The following is a 14,310-nucleotide window of genomic DNA, read 5'->3' as shown; positions in this document are numbered from 1 at the left end:
AGATGGCCAGTATCTGGAATCTAGGATGGAAATTTATCATTGTAGCATATGCCTATATGAAGCAATTTGAGCATGAAATACCACATTTGGACTGTACATTAAAGCATCTATCTCTGAAACCAAGATTCCTGGTTTAAGTTTTTTAGGACTTGAACTGCCTGCACAAAAAATGCATGGATAATCATGGTGTACTTTATTGCAGATGAGTAGTTAATTGCACTGAAGTTCATTCAAATGTGTATGTTGCATCCTTACAATGTCAGTTAGCATCAGCAGTTATTGGCACTTTAAGTATAAGCACACCACTATACATTTTCACATATGAAATTAGGCCTGTGATTTTCAAAAGTATGTGCTTTCTTTTCCTTCCTTATACAGCAGAAAAGGAATCATTTCCCTGCTTTGATTAGATTTTTTTTTTTTTATTACTGGTATTTTTAAAAACTTCTGGATAGTAGAATGCTTTTTGAAATGTATGTATTTCTAGCCACAAACTGTTGCTGTGAGATAAGGTGGGATATAAATGGTCTTTCTAAAGAATTGCTTTACGTGTTGTACAGGCCCACTCATGGTGATAGTGGAATATTGCAAGTTCGGAAATCTGTCAGCTTACCTTCGGAGCAAGAGGAGTGAATTTGTCCCATACAAGGTAAGGAGTCAAGGTTAACAGTATAATGTTTGATTTGGTGGGTTTTTTTCCACACACGATGTTTCTGTTTCTAGTGCAGACTGAAGTGGCAATCCTTGGGGACGCTGAATATCTAGTACTTCTCATGGGAATGAGAGATGGCAAAGACATCAGAGGTCATCTAGTCTTTCCCCTGGCCCCTGCAATGTACTTATTTTGTTATTGTTAGCTTAAAATGTGCAAAGGAACTGGGCTTCCACTATTTCCCTTGGCAGATTGTTCTACACTTGGCCATATCTGTCAGGAAGTTTTTTTCTGATTATCAGCCTGAATTTTTTCCTTTCTTAGTTAAGCTCCAGACCACCTTAAATAACTGCACTCCCCACTTAGTGTGTATCTCCATCAGATATCCGTAGGTATCTTCTATCATCTGATGATCCTTTCCACTGTCCCCTTGGCTCATTGCTGAACCAGGTTATACATTTTCTTTCTGTTAATCATTTTGTATAATTGATGTATCTATCTCATGAGTTTATGTTCAGCTTTTCACCTCCCAAGTCCTTTGCCAAGGGGAGCTCCATCACAGCACCCCCTCTTTGCACCCCAGCTTTAAAGGAGAGGGAGGATGGAGGCTTGCATTTTCAAACTCATTTCTGGGTGCCTCTGAGAGGAGGTCTGATTTCTGGAGAGGGTTGGGAGGATCCATCCCTTCCGAGGGTCAGATTGCTGGATGAAGAGCATGATTGCATGTACCCAGTGCTGAGCATCATGCTCAGGACCCTACCCTTTTTCACCCACAGCCGAGAGAGAGGCCCCGGGGCTCTGCTCTGCCACGCTGGTAGACCTGAGTCTTCCTGCAGCTGCTGTGTTTAGATCAGAGCTTCTTCAAACTGCTTGTTGGTTCTCCAGGGGGTTATTTTTCTTTATCCTTGGAGTCATTGTTTACTATTTTATATTGGCAAAGGCAACTCGCTGCATCCTCTTGTGAGGTAAAAAGGATAAACAAATATCTGAGAGGCCTTGAAGGAAGAGGCAGGGTTTCACGAGGGTGCTGACCCTTGCTTACACAAGCGGTGGGGACGGGAATTGGCAACGGAAAAAAACAGCCCTGCCAGGGGAGAAAAGTCACCAAACCAAAGCAGGAGAAAATGGAAATGTGGTGGAGGAAGCCTGTGGGGCTGGCATTTTCCCTAAATGCATTTGGTGGCTTAGGGGAAGAAGGAAATAAATCAGATTTTGAGGGCTGCCAGGGTTTTGGCCAAGGTAGAGGTTTAGCAGAAGGGCCTTTGCAGCAGCGGGAGGTAAAGCTGTAGCAGTGCAGAGAGGCTCAAGTGTATGAGAGGGGGTTTGGCAGCATCCACGCGTGCTTCACAAGCGGTGGGCACCAGGGGCTGAGAAGGCCAGCCCGTCAGCGTGCATTTATTTATTCCCCAGCATGTGGAGATGTTCCTGGGGGGCAGCTGGGAGGATGCAGGAGCAGGCTAAAGCCATGCTGTGGAGCAGCAGAGGGTGCTCGAGCTGGTGAGCCTGCGTGGCCGTGGGTTGGGGTTTGCCAGCGCTGTCAACACGTCAGCCTGGTGCCCCAACCAGAGCCAGGTTGGAGCAGAGCGGCCGATCATGCCAGTGCTGGGCTGCCCTCCCTGCCTCCAGTGGTGCCTGTGGCACAGACCATGGGGACCATCATCGCTTCTCCCGAGGAAGCTTCTGGCATGCTTTCTGCTTCTGATTTCTCCCACCTTCCCCTCACATTTCTAGACCAAAAGTGCCAGGTTTCGGCAGGGGAAGGAGAACTATACTGCCGACGTCTCCGCAGACCTGAAGCGACGGTTGGACAGTATCACGAGCAGCCAGAGCTCAGCAAGCTCTGGCTTTGTGGAGGAGCGGTCCCTAAGTGATGTGGAAGAGGAGGACGGTAGGATATATCTTCTCCTGGTGTTGGAACAGCTGTCATGGGTGGGGGCCGATGAGGGACACTGGGGACTGTGTGATTTCCAAAGCTCCCTCAAAGCTGTGTGCGGGGTATTTCCTGGATCACCAAAGTTCCCGAGCTATGGATTATCTAGTCCAGCATCCCAAACCCCTCAGCCCAATCCCAGGTACTGTCCTGTCTGAAAAGGATGCATTTTTAGTGCACTGCCTTTTGGGGATCCGTCTATTTAACGTCCTAGTGTCTTCAGGGAAAATCGCAGAGCACCAATTCCAAAGGCAGTGCAAAGGGGGATGCGCCAGGATTCTAACTGAATTTCCTCAATGTTTACCCAGAAGTTAAATATCATGAAATGCCATCTGCTTCACTGCTTATTAGCAGAGAGGTTGATTTGCCTTCCCACTGCGCAGGTGGTCTGTCAGGAACAGGAAACCTGAACCATCCACTCATTTAAAGCCTCCCCTGGATATACATACTCTCTGCAGCAGTTTCACTGATACATTCGCCATGTTCTCCTTTGGCAGAGACAGCACAAAGTGCTCAGCGCTGCCAACATATTTCAAAACCCACTAATTTCAGCAAGCGGTAGGATCAGACTGGTCACAAGGGAGGCTGTAGCAAAACTGCCTGTACCTCGACTTCTACTGAAAATCATTTAATGCAAAGAAAAACATCAGTATGCTAACAGGGAGGATGATCTTGTGGTTTCAATGCAATCCTAATAGGTAATGTCAGGCATGCACTTCATGCATTTCCACACCATTTTGGTCCTTTTCAGACCTCCCTGGTATAACCACTGACCCTCTGAGCTGGGATGTTGTAAGAAGCATGTAGACCTAAAGCAGGCCTTGAGATAAGTGTTTTAGCCACCAGTGTTGTAGTTCTTCAATTTCATCTTAAAATCAAGAGCTGGGCAAAGTCATCGAGTTGTTTATTTCAGCAGGAACTAAATGCCTCTGTATCTTTGTTGGATACTTGAATACATTATTCCTCCAGGTCACTAGAGAATGAGGTTAGGCTTCTTCTACCCTAAATTAGCAGGGCTTTTTGCCAAATTGAAGTCTTTATCCCCATGGCATATTCTTCCCCCGTAAGGACTAGGTGGGGCCTCCCTCTCTTCGGTTTCCAAATTCATCTGCTGAAACCACAGCAAGCCTTTCCTGTCCTAGGAACTTGTGAGCTGAGTTTTGGTTGTTTTTCTTTTGGAATTGTTTTGCAAATCTTTCCACTGGTGGGAACTCTGGAAATCAGCAAGGAGGCCTGGGGTATAACCCATCATCTCGAAATTTATTTTACACAGGACTAGTTTGGTGTAGAATGGGTTAGTTACTGATAATTATACAGGCCAAAAAAGGGCTCGGTTTTCTCTTCCAGTTCAATGTGGCATAAGGTTAAGATGGACTTTTACCTAAGAAGCTGTTATGGGTGAAATCCGTGACAAAGGGCATGTTTGACTGTCATCTGATTCTTTGCAGCTGGTCCTGAAGACCTTTGCAAGAACCCTTTGACCATGGAGGACCTCATCTGTTATAGCTTCCAGGTGGCGAGGGGGATGGAGTTCTTGGCTTCACGCAAAGTAAGGAACTTCTCAGGAAAAGTGGCATGTTATTTATTTGACTGTAGGAAATAGTGCTGTAGGTCTATAGAAGGAAACAGCATGTTCATCTTTGGACTAGCAGTCATCCGCAACATTTTCTTTTTGCCCTAAGACATACCCGAATCATTAATACTACAGAGTGAAACAGCCCATGCATTTATTGACACAAATGTTAGTGATCTGTATAAGGTTTATGGGTCACCGATTCATAGAAGAGTGATTAAGTAGTTGGAGGAGGGGAGCTGACTTACGAGGACAATTAAAGGAGTTAGGGACAAATCCCTGGTAACTGGACCTAAACTAAAGGAGTTTGCTCTGAGGAGGTTGCCTGTAACTTGTGCAGTGGGATTGGAGGGGCAGTGTGAGGAGAGACGATGCTCACCTGTGAAACTTCATGGATGACTCCTTGGAGAGTCTCCTGCCAAAGACACCCTGGCAGTCAATAGCACCTCACCTGCATTTTTGCCTTCTAGAAGTGCTTTTCCGTGGTTTGATCCTAAATACGTATAGTACATGTTTCAAAGGATGTAAATTCCAGCAAGAGCAAGGAAGTGCCTGCAGTTGTATAGGAACAAAAAGTACTTAGAAATGGGAAAAGGAAAAAGAAGCAGGGAATACAACACAGCTCTAGAGTGCAGGCTAGGTGTTCAAGAGCAGACTTCAGAGTCTTTTCTAAAAACATGCATTTGTCTACATTTCATACATCCTGGTTGATGTGTCTATGTAAAAATGTCTTTCCAGGATCTGCAGTTCTAGTCCATACTAGAAGCAAATTTGCAGCTACTTTCAGAGCCTGGCTTTTTTACTTCAAGCTATTGAGGCTTGAGTTTTGACGTCTTTGGGTTGTTGGCTAAGCTGTTGTTCTGCATAGGTAAAGACATGGACTTTTCTCTCTGTAGTCAAGATTAGTTTGTGTTGGAATCAAATCGGCGTTTTAGTGTGGTACATTTTTCAGAGAGAAAGCGGAGTACACAGATTTGAGTGAACCTAAGTAAATCTAAAGGTAATCAGATCTCAAACTGTTTTGCGTCAGCTTCTTAAGATAATTAATTAGCTAACTTCAAAGGCCCTCTCTGTATAGTGGATAAACAGATGTATGTTTGGACTTGGGAACACAAGTCTCCCTGAGCCAAATCAGTTGTGACCATCAAAAAAGCACTTAAAATCAGTAAATGTTGATGCTGAGGTTCTTTTTCTTAAAAGGTTTTAAGAATTATCTGGCCTTTGAGGAGATAGGAGAGCACATATGTGAAAGAGATCAGCCCTGTGGACAGAGCTGTGACAACAGGCAGCATGTGAAGTTGTTTACTTCTCTTTGCAGTGCATCCACAGGGACCTGGCTGCTCGTAATATCCTCTTGTCAGACAATAACGTGGTCAAAATCTGTGATTTTGGCTTGGCTCGAGACATCTACAAAGACCCAGATTACGTCAGAAAAGGAGATGTAAGTTTCAGATTCTCAATCTGAGAGAGAATTAATATGAAGTCAGGACTCTTTTTTTTTTTTTTTTTTCACCTTAAATGGGTTTGTGGGAACTCAATGTTTTGCTAAACTGTGATACATTTTTGTTTATGGAAATACTTTCAGGCCAGACTACCCCTAAAATGGATGGCACCAGAAACGATTTTTGATAGAGTATATACCATTCAGAGTGATGTATGGTCCTTTGGAGTTCTGCTATGGGAAATATTTTCATTAGGTGAGTCACTTTAATTTTACTGAGCCATCTTAAATTTTAAACAACAGAGTCTGAAGAAAACAGTCAAAGTATTCTTGGATCCTCTTTAGCATTTTTTTTTTTTACTTCTTGAAAATTTCCTGTTTATTTTCTCCACCAAAATAAAATACTCAAATTTCTTTAAAAATGCAAATGTAGGAACAAGGACTTGAAACGCTTCTTCATACAATTTCAGTATGTGATGATGCACCTCATTTACTCAATCAGTTGCTGTTTCCGTCATAAATATAAATTGTTTGTACATCCAAATATACTGAATTACCTTATTAACTCAGGCCATAGCGAATTATTTGTTTGAAAATTAATCCCAGAATTTAAGAGTCTAATGCATTAAAATTACCGTTGCTCTCATTTTAGGCGCATCGCCATACCCTGGAGTGAAAATTGATGAGGAATTTTGCAGAAGACTGAAAGAAGGAACAAGAATGAGAGCACCAGACTATACAACACCAGAAATGTGAGAAAATGTTCTTCCAGCTGCCCACATTTACCCCACAATAATAGCAGGTGCTGGAGGAAGCAATGGGTGCTGTTTCTTTATGCTGATATTTTAATGGGCTTTGTCCTTCTAGGTACCAAACAATGCTGGATTGCTGGCACGGAGATCCTAAGCAGAGACCGATTTTTTCAGAGCTGGTGGAGCACCTGGGGAATTTACTGCAAGCCAATGTCCGTCAGGTACGTGAAAAGTGTTGTCTGGTTCCTAAAACCACCAGCTGAACCCCTCCTGTCCTGCCAGCCACCACGAAATCCTGTAGTTGGGTACTGTCCACTGGAGCCATTGGGGAGCCTGAGCTTCTTCCACTGCTCACGTTACTGACCAGCAGTTGGAGCAACTTGCAGAGAAGAATGACTTTTGTGGGGGAATATTGCAGAGGTCTGTTGTGGTAACCAAAAGCCACCTTGCCCTGCCAGCGAGGCATTCCCATGACACCACCGCTGTGGCTACTTAGCTGTCTTGGCATAGGCTCAATTCCCTGCTCTGCTGATGATTTCTCTGCATACTGCAGAGGCATTTCGGCAGGTAGCTCCTGTTGACCTTACTGTGCCAAAGATGGATATCTTAGCATATGTGAGGATGTGGGCTGCAATGCTTTTAATGACTCCTCTGGAAATGAGGATACAGGCGTTTCGCTGCCTGTCAGCAGCTCCATGCAGATAAGTGTATTAAGACTTGTCCTGTGTGCAGACATTGTGGTAAGAGAGCCCACTGCATCCAGGTGGGGTACATGGGCCTCCCTCCCACGTTCTCCATCTTGTGGCTCCCTCTTCCTGTACTGCGGAAATGGACAAGGCCAGGGCAATAAATATGAGCACACTGGGTGAAGGAGGCTGGATTTGGCCACATGCTCTCCCATTAGATGAGTTCTGCCTTTCTGACCTATTGCTAATGATGGGAATTACCTGCCTTTCCAAACTATCGTGTCTTCTGTGCATACAAAACTCAGAAAGGATAGCGTTTCTTCACTTTCCCAAAGAGCAGCTTCAATCTTGTGTATCACAGAATCACAGACTGGCTGAGGTTGGAAGGGACCTCTGGAGGTCTTCTGGTCCAACCCCCCCTGCTCAGGCAGGGCCACCTAGAGCCTGTTGCCCAGGACCATGTCGAGACAGCTTTTGAATATCTCCGAGTATGGAGGCTCCACAACCTCTATGGGTAACTTGTGCCCGTGCTCAGTCATCCTCACAATAAAAAAAGTGTTTCCTTGTATGTTCAGAACATACTTTGTGTATATTTGCCCATAAACTAATATGGTTGGATTGCTAATGATTTAGACCCTCTTGTCATGAACTGTAGTGTTCTGTGACTATAAAAGACAAACATGATTTACTGTCTGATAACTAATAGCTAATTATGCATTTGTCATATTGCAATCCAAAAGGGATAGATGCCAAAAAATTAGAGAAAAGGTGGAATCTACTAAAGGATTTCTTATGGGACTATAAATAGTTATGCAGTACTGAAGGATGCATAATCCATTTTTTCTGTTTATACTTTAAAGCAGAAATGTTAACAAGTGGAATAAATTTTTAAAAGTGCTATCCTTGTTATTCACATCAAATTAGATGCCAAAGTATTGATAGAAAATTTCCTTTTTTGCTATGTCCATTTCCTTCTTTTTTTCATTTACTTCTTATGCTTAATTTAGTCTTTCTGATTAATACACTGTAGTCTAATTCAGTCTCAATTTCAGTTTAAGGTTATTTTTTTCTTCAGGTCCATGTTCTTTGTGTCATTGGGATTCAAACATTACTAAAACCTACATTTTTTATTTCAAAGACACCAATAAAAAGTTCAGTTTATACATTATGTTACAGGATGTCATATAAAAATCTCAATTTTTTTATCTAAAACTACTTGGCAGTGGTTCTTATTAAGTTTCCTTCTTTTAGTGTAGCTGCTTCTGCAAAGGTGGTATAGTGTTCATAGTTTAATAAAACAACCAAGGTAGCACTGTTGGACAGATGCATTCTCCATGTACGTGTGTGTAGTTGTTTATGTCTGTGTATCTCTGTAGCCTATTTAATTTTTGTATTTTTTCACTGCATTCTACAGGATGGTAAAGACTACGTTGTCCTTCCTTTGTCAGTATCGCTGAATATGGAAGAGGATTCGGGTCTCTCTCTCCCAACTTCACCTGCTTCCTGTAGGGAGGAAGAGGAAGTCTGTGATCCCAAATTCCATTATGACAACACAGCAGGAATTAGGTATTTTATATGGTGGACATCCTACTGGGGCCTCTGGGCGGGTTTTGTTCAAGCTGTGGGGGCAGGGGAAATGAAAGGAAGAGACTTCAGCTGCCTGGTCCATATTTAACCTCCTCTATAGGGATAAGGAGGAATCTGTAGAGGTTTTGTAGGCAAAAAGTAGTTTCTTATCTCTCAAAATGCTACTGATTTTTGTAAAATTTTCTTTTTGCTACCCTTTCAAGATTTTGTATTCTCTCAAAAAACCCCACAAGAGTATTTGTTATTTAGTTTTTAAGAACAAGAATGAATACAAAGTTTGACTGATCCAAATCAGTTGTGTTCACACTCTTGTATTGCAGCTCCCTAAGATATTAATGGTAATAGATCTATCATTAATAACCTCTCTGCCATTTCCCCTCCTAGAGTGAAATGTTGGTTAATAGGTCATGAATTGATAGCAAGGGGAATGCGACCTAAATAGTGTTGTCACTGTTTTTTGTCCACTGCTTGCTTCTGGTGGGCTGCTGGGCCATCTACGATGGACCAATAGTGGTAGATGCTGTTGGGTATTGTGGCAGAGGTGACTTCCCCGGTAAGGAGTTTGTACTAATGTACTTAAGCAGGACTTATGTTGGAGCTTGCGAGGACCTCAAGCATGGGGTGTAAGGGAGAAAGGTATTTTCTCATCTAGTGCTGCCTAAGATCAAATTCAGCCACTTAGATGCTGGGAGCCCTGTGTTGCTTGCTGCAATCTCAGAAGAAGGAGAAAGATAGAAGGAGATGTATCCAACCATCAGGGCAGAGATGGAGTCTATTGGCAGGTTTCACATGGTTTCCACAAAGTGGAGCCCTCTCCCTCGCTGCTTGTATTATATCCACCAAAGACAAAATTCACAGTGATTTTGGGTACTGCAGGATGACATTTTTGTGTGGTCCTGGGAAAGCCTAGGTAGGCACAGTGCATTTCACACTTCAGTTGAACTTCTGGTCCTAGAGCTGAACTCTCAACCCCATGTTTTAGTAGTGGGGCAGTCCAAAGTATAAATTTAAAAGACAAAAAAGCATGATTTAAACCTGAAAACATCACACTTATTTTCCACTTCTAATACTTCCTATATGGCTTTTCCCGGTCCCCACTTCCTATTATGAACGGAAGTAAAATCTGTCAACCTTTTAAAGAGACTTTGAACCTCTTCTCTTGTCTTACAGTGTGACAGGGTTGCTCAGAGAGGCAAAGTGGGGAGCTTAAGACGTGCTTAGGGGCTTTATTCTTCTGTTCTGGTAGCAGAAAATTATTTTGTAGGCATGGATCTTGCTGTACACATAGTGGAAAAGATTGATCTGTTCGGTAATGTCTTTTTCAATCTTCACAAAAGTACTAACTATGAGGAGAGGTTGATAAATACAATCTCTAAATCAAAGCTGGAGGACAAAAAGCAAGCACAGGGAAAACACAGAGAATATTAAAGAATATTTAGGTTGCTGAGATAAATTAAAATCAGCAGGACCTCCTAACATCTGCTGTATTTGGCTTAGAAAATAGATATGCAATTTCTGAACCTTGAAAGATTGTCATTAAGAGCAGTCAGGTGAGGTAAAGAAGGTATAAGTAAGCGTAAAGATAATGCCTGGTTTTCGAAAGAACAGAAAAGGAGTAGCTCTTAAATCAAGTTAACTTGAATCCTAGGAACAATCCTGGAATAAACAGTCAGATAAATAATGGTGAATGCCTGCAGGAAAATAAAGTAACTAAAAATAGCCAGCATGGATTTGTCAAGAACAAATCAAGTCAAACCAGTCTAAGTTTCATTTTTAGGGGGAATAATTGTGCTGGTGGATAGCAGGGAAGATGGATTTTGATTTTCTGTAGGGCATTTTTGGCCCTTTTTTAATGGGACAGTCTATTACAAAATGCAAACACGTGTCGGGAAATACTGTCAGGATGTCAGCTGAGCCCCCACTGCCACCGGGCAGGAGTCAGACTCCACGTGTGGCCTCTCTCTGCCTGCACACTATTTCTGGTCCTATTTGCACAGTAGCTTGGCTTAACCAGGAGGCTCTCATTCATTGTAGCCCGTGGAGGCTGACTTTTGTCTGGGCTGAGCAGAGGCAAGACTCCCATACCTGGGAGGTTGTTCAGCAGATCAAGAGGCTGGGATTCCCAGTCCTCACCACCCTGGTAACTGTAGTCCTGGCCATGCAGTTCTGTGCCTGTGTGGACAATTAAACGCAAGCACACAGGGAGCTTTCAGACTAAGGCGGCAAGTTGTAGAATGAACTTCTCATCATTCAAGGTCAGGTAGTCCAGGAGGGTAAGTGGACTAGATTGTCCATTAGATGTTCTTGGTCCTGGCGGTGTTGGGTGGGAAGTGGATTAGCTACCATTGCAGAGTAACAGGAGCAGAAGACATGGTCAGTGCAGAGATCTTGAAAGAACTGTTTTTGTTAAGTCTAGGGAGAGAAAATGGAGAGGGAACATAGTAACAGTTTTCAGTATATGAAAAGTTGCTCAAAAGAGGATGCTAATTAATTATTCTGTGTCCCCAGCAATAGGACAAATTTTATTTGCAGCAAATACTTGGGTTTAATATTTGAAAAACATTCTAAAGTGTGACTGAGCACCTGAGCAGGCTACACAGGGAACTTGTAAAATCCCCACCAGTTTAAATAAATGTCTGTTGGAGATAGGCAGGACTCGGCATAGCTAGACTCAAAGCTGGGAAATAGGATGAAAGATGCTCTTAATTGTCTCCAGCTTTGTGCTTCAAGTGGATGCAGGTTTCTCTTCTCACTCCATGGCTTTTTCTTCATTAGCTGTTAGGAACACAAATTTGTCCTGTTTAACTGGGACAACATCCATTTTACTCCATATCCACTTAGACAGAAAGCTGAGGGTGGCTGTTTTGTTTGCTGTGTTAGTACCTCCATGAAAGTCAATTTTATTTTTTTGTCCAATATTTTTTATGGATGTCATCCTGACCAGAGGACTTCTTTTGGAGAAGAGCCTTCAAGAGAGATGTAGCACTCCCTGTCCTGATCCCCACGGTCTAAGGGCGGCAGTCTGCTGAGTCTGCTGTTGTTGTCCTAGGTCCAGGCAGGGGTCTCAGAAGTGCAGTCCAAAGGAAGAGACACATGTCTGTGCTCCAGGCTCCTCTGTTTATTATACTTCTAAGTGAAGCTTGCAGGAAGTGAAGCCCTCCAGTGTAACTGAGGAAAGGAGCTGTTTTCTCAAAGCCATTTCTTAGAATTTGCTCAGAGATCAAGATTGTCAGGAGCAGAAGGTCAGAAACATGCCACTTTCTAGGCTGTTCCTCCTTTTCAATAAATGGATATTTTGAGGTTTGCATAATATGTTTTGACAAAAGGATTAACTTCTCTGTAGAGAGATAAAAGGATTCTGATATCATTGTGCTGTTCGCAGCCAAGTTGTGGATAGTGGACACAAAACTTTTTTGTTTTGTTTTCTTTTCAGTCAATACCGACAAGGTAGCAAAAGAAAAAGCCGCCCTGTAAGTGTGAAAACGTTTGAAGATGTCCCATTGGTAACCACTGTAAAAGTTGTTCAGGAGGTGAGTTTGTCTGTTGTTTGTATGTCTTTTCCTTCTGTTGATGTCTTTTTTCATGTTTGTTTTTTTTTTTTAATCCCTTTCCATTTAATGCATTTCTAATACCTTTGCAGGAAAACCAGACAGATAGTGGGATGGTTCTTGCGTCTGAAGAGCTGAAGACATTGGAAGAGAGCGATAAACAAGTAAAAATACCCTTTAGGTAAGGGTCAGGCTGCACATAGGATTGAATATGACCTTTTGCTTGCAGTATGTCAGAAGACTGATTGGTTTGTAAAATTTTTTTAGAAGACAAAATGTTTTCTTACTGTATTTTTAAAAACACAAAGAAAAATTGTGCACTGTGTGCCTGGTTATCCACATTTGGTACTGGGAGAGGAGTGGTAATGCAGCTGTTTGGAAGCATCAGCCAGCACCACAGAAAGGGCTTGTATTTATCAGCTGCAAAAGCATCAACCACCCCTCGAAGGAACTGAGCCGGTACACACAATCGAACATATTTGTGAGGGCCTGTCTGCAATGACAAAGAGCTCTTTTTTTTTTTCTTTTTCTTTCTTTTTTTCTAAAGCCGACTCTCGAGTTTTCAGGATGTACCTGGGTGTATTTTCAGAGCATTGTACAGGGGTTTCATTGTGCAGTTCACAGGAAGCACAGTGGTGTTCATGGAGCTGAAACCTCACGTATGCTCTCTGAGAGCTTCTCAGGAATTATTTTTTCCAGGACAACTTCAGTGCAAACAAAGGTATATTGCAGTTGCAATTGCACCACAGCTGAAATGTGTGAAGCCTCTCAAGGTTTTCTCCATTTCATCTGCGGTTGCAATCTAACTGCTTGTATCGTCATAAAATTAAATATCTTTTTCACGTGTTAGTGAGGTTAGGGCATATAAAAAGGTCTCTCCTTATAATCAAATGCACGTTTAAAAAGGCTCGAAGCCAGTTTTGTGAAGTGCACCATTTTGCTTTGGTCGCTGCTGCGATGGAAAGCAGCTGCCGGCAGGAATCGCCCACCTGCCCTCCAGAAGACAGTCTCCACAGCTCGCTCAGTCCTGTTTCTGCTTGTTTTTCGCAGCACGCTGGTGCCCAGCAAGAGTAACGAGTCCGTCATGTCGGAAGCCTCCAACCAGACGAGCGGGTACCAGTCAGGGTACCACTCGGACGACATGGACACCGCCATCTACTCCAGCGAGGAGACGGAACTCTTGTGCGCCCGGGGGGCTTCGCCCCCGCTCTGCCGCGCGCACGGGCTCGCCTGCGACGGCGCCGTGCCGCTCGCCTCCCCGCCGCTCTAGGGCGAAGCCGGCAGCTCCGGGTCCCCCCGGAATGTGCCTTCCTTGCCTAGGCTGGTGGTATTCGGGTTTGATGTATAGAAAGACGGCGCCCGTGAGGCTAAGAAAAGACGTTTATTTTTCCTCAAGAGGATGCAGAAGCATCTGGCAGCAGAACTGCCCCATGCCAGGCTGCGAGGCGCTTTCCCTGAGGGGTGCTGGCGGCTCAGGGTGCAAAGCCCCGGCTGCCGTGTGTGGGCTGTGCTGACCCAGTGGCAGAGGCAGTGTGGTGGCCTTTGGGACCCCGGTGACATGCCGAGCGTGCGCCTGACGCAGGCAGCAGCACGACATTCAACTTAACTGTTTCTAGTTGTACGAAATAACGGCACAGCCCTGCTCTTTTTTTTTTTTTTCTTTTCCTGTCGTTTTCCCACTTGCGGCTGGACTCCAGGAAGGAAAGAGCATGGCGCTGGCTTCTTGTTTCTCAGAGTTATCCCTTGCTTGCACCTCCACAAACAAAAAAAGAAACCTCCAGCTCAAGGCCCTGGCACTCGCTAACGGCCTGAGACTAAACATAGGCTGGGCTAAATATAGGTGGGGGCGATGGTCTCTGTCCTTGGCAGAGAAAAAAAGTTGCTGTACCAGACCTCTTGAGCTGCGTGTGCTTGCAAGACTTGCACGGTGAGGTTGGTTAGTCGGGAGAAGGCAGAGCACCGAGCCAAACGATGGGACGCAGGTGCCGAGGGCATGCCGCACCTCTGGGGATGGCTCTGCTCCCCGTCCTCCCTGGCACCCTTGACCTATGCCAGGTGCCTACCAGCTTCGGAACTAGCCTGAAACAGCTGCAGAAAATACCCCCGCTCTGAATCACCACTGGGGCGGCCTCTACAACAGG

General features: G+C 44.0%; 1 protein-coding gene across 1 annotated transcript in view; it reads left to right on the top strand.

The window, feature by feature from the left end:
* Nucleotides 1–13,931, top strand: part of KDR (kinase insert domain receptor) — a 31,646-nt gene extending 17,715 nt beyond the window's left edge. The window contains exons 20-30 of the mRNA XM_030019968.1: nucleotides 561–649; nucleotides 2,384–2,540; nucleotides 4,031–4,131; nucleotides 5,474–5,596; nucleotides 5,741–5,852; nucleotides 6,249–6,348; nucleotides 6,464–6,569; nucleotides 8,449–8,600; nucleotides 12,055–12,151; nucleotides 12,262–12,350; nucleotides 13,220–13,931. Coding sequence (XP_029875828.1) covers nucleotides 561–649; nucleotides 2,384–2,540; nucleotides 4,031–4,131; nucleotides 5,474–5,596; nucleotides 5,741–5,852; nucleotides 6,249–6,348; nucleotides 6,464–6,569; nucleotides 8,449–8,600; nucleotides 12,055–12,151; nucleotides 12,262–12,350; nucleotides 13,220–13,439 — 1,346 coding nt within the window. The 3' untranslated portion in view covers nucleotides 13,440–13,931. The remainder of the gene's footprint in view (nucleotides 1–560; nucleotides 650–2,383; nucleotides 2,541–4,030; nucleotides 4,132–5,473; nucleotides 5,597–5,740; nucleotides 5,853–6,248; nucleotides 6,349–6,463; nucleotides 6,570–8,448; nucleotides 8,601–12,054; nucleotides 12,152–12,261; nucleotides 12,351–13,219) is intronic.
* Nucleotides 13,932–14,310: the final 379 nt, after the last annotated feature.

The sequence above is a fragment of the Aquila chrysaetos genome, chromosome 1 (assembly GCF_900496995.4).
Source record: "Aquila chrysaetos chrysaetos chromosome 1, bAquChr1.4, whole genome shotgun sequence".
NCBI lineage: Eukaryota > Metazoa > Chordata > Aves > Accipitriformes > Accipitridae > Aquila > Aquila chrysaetos.
The sequence above is the reverse complement of the archived record's forward strand: the minus strand, read 5'-3'. Positions and strand labels throughout refer to the sequence as shown.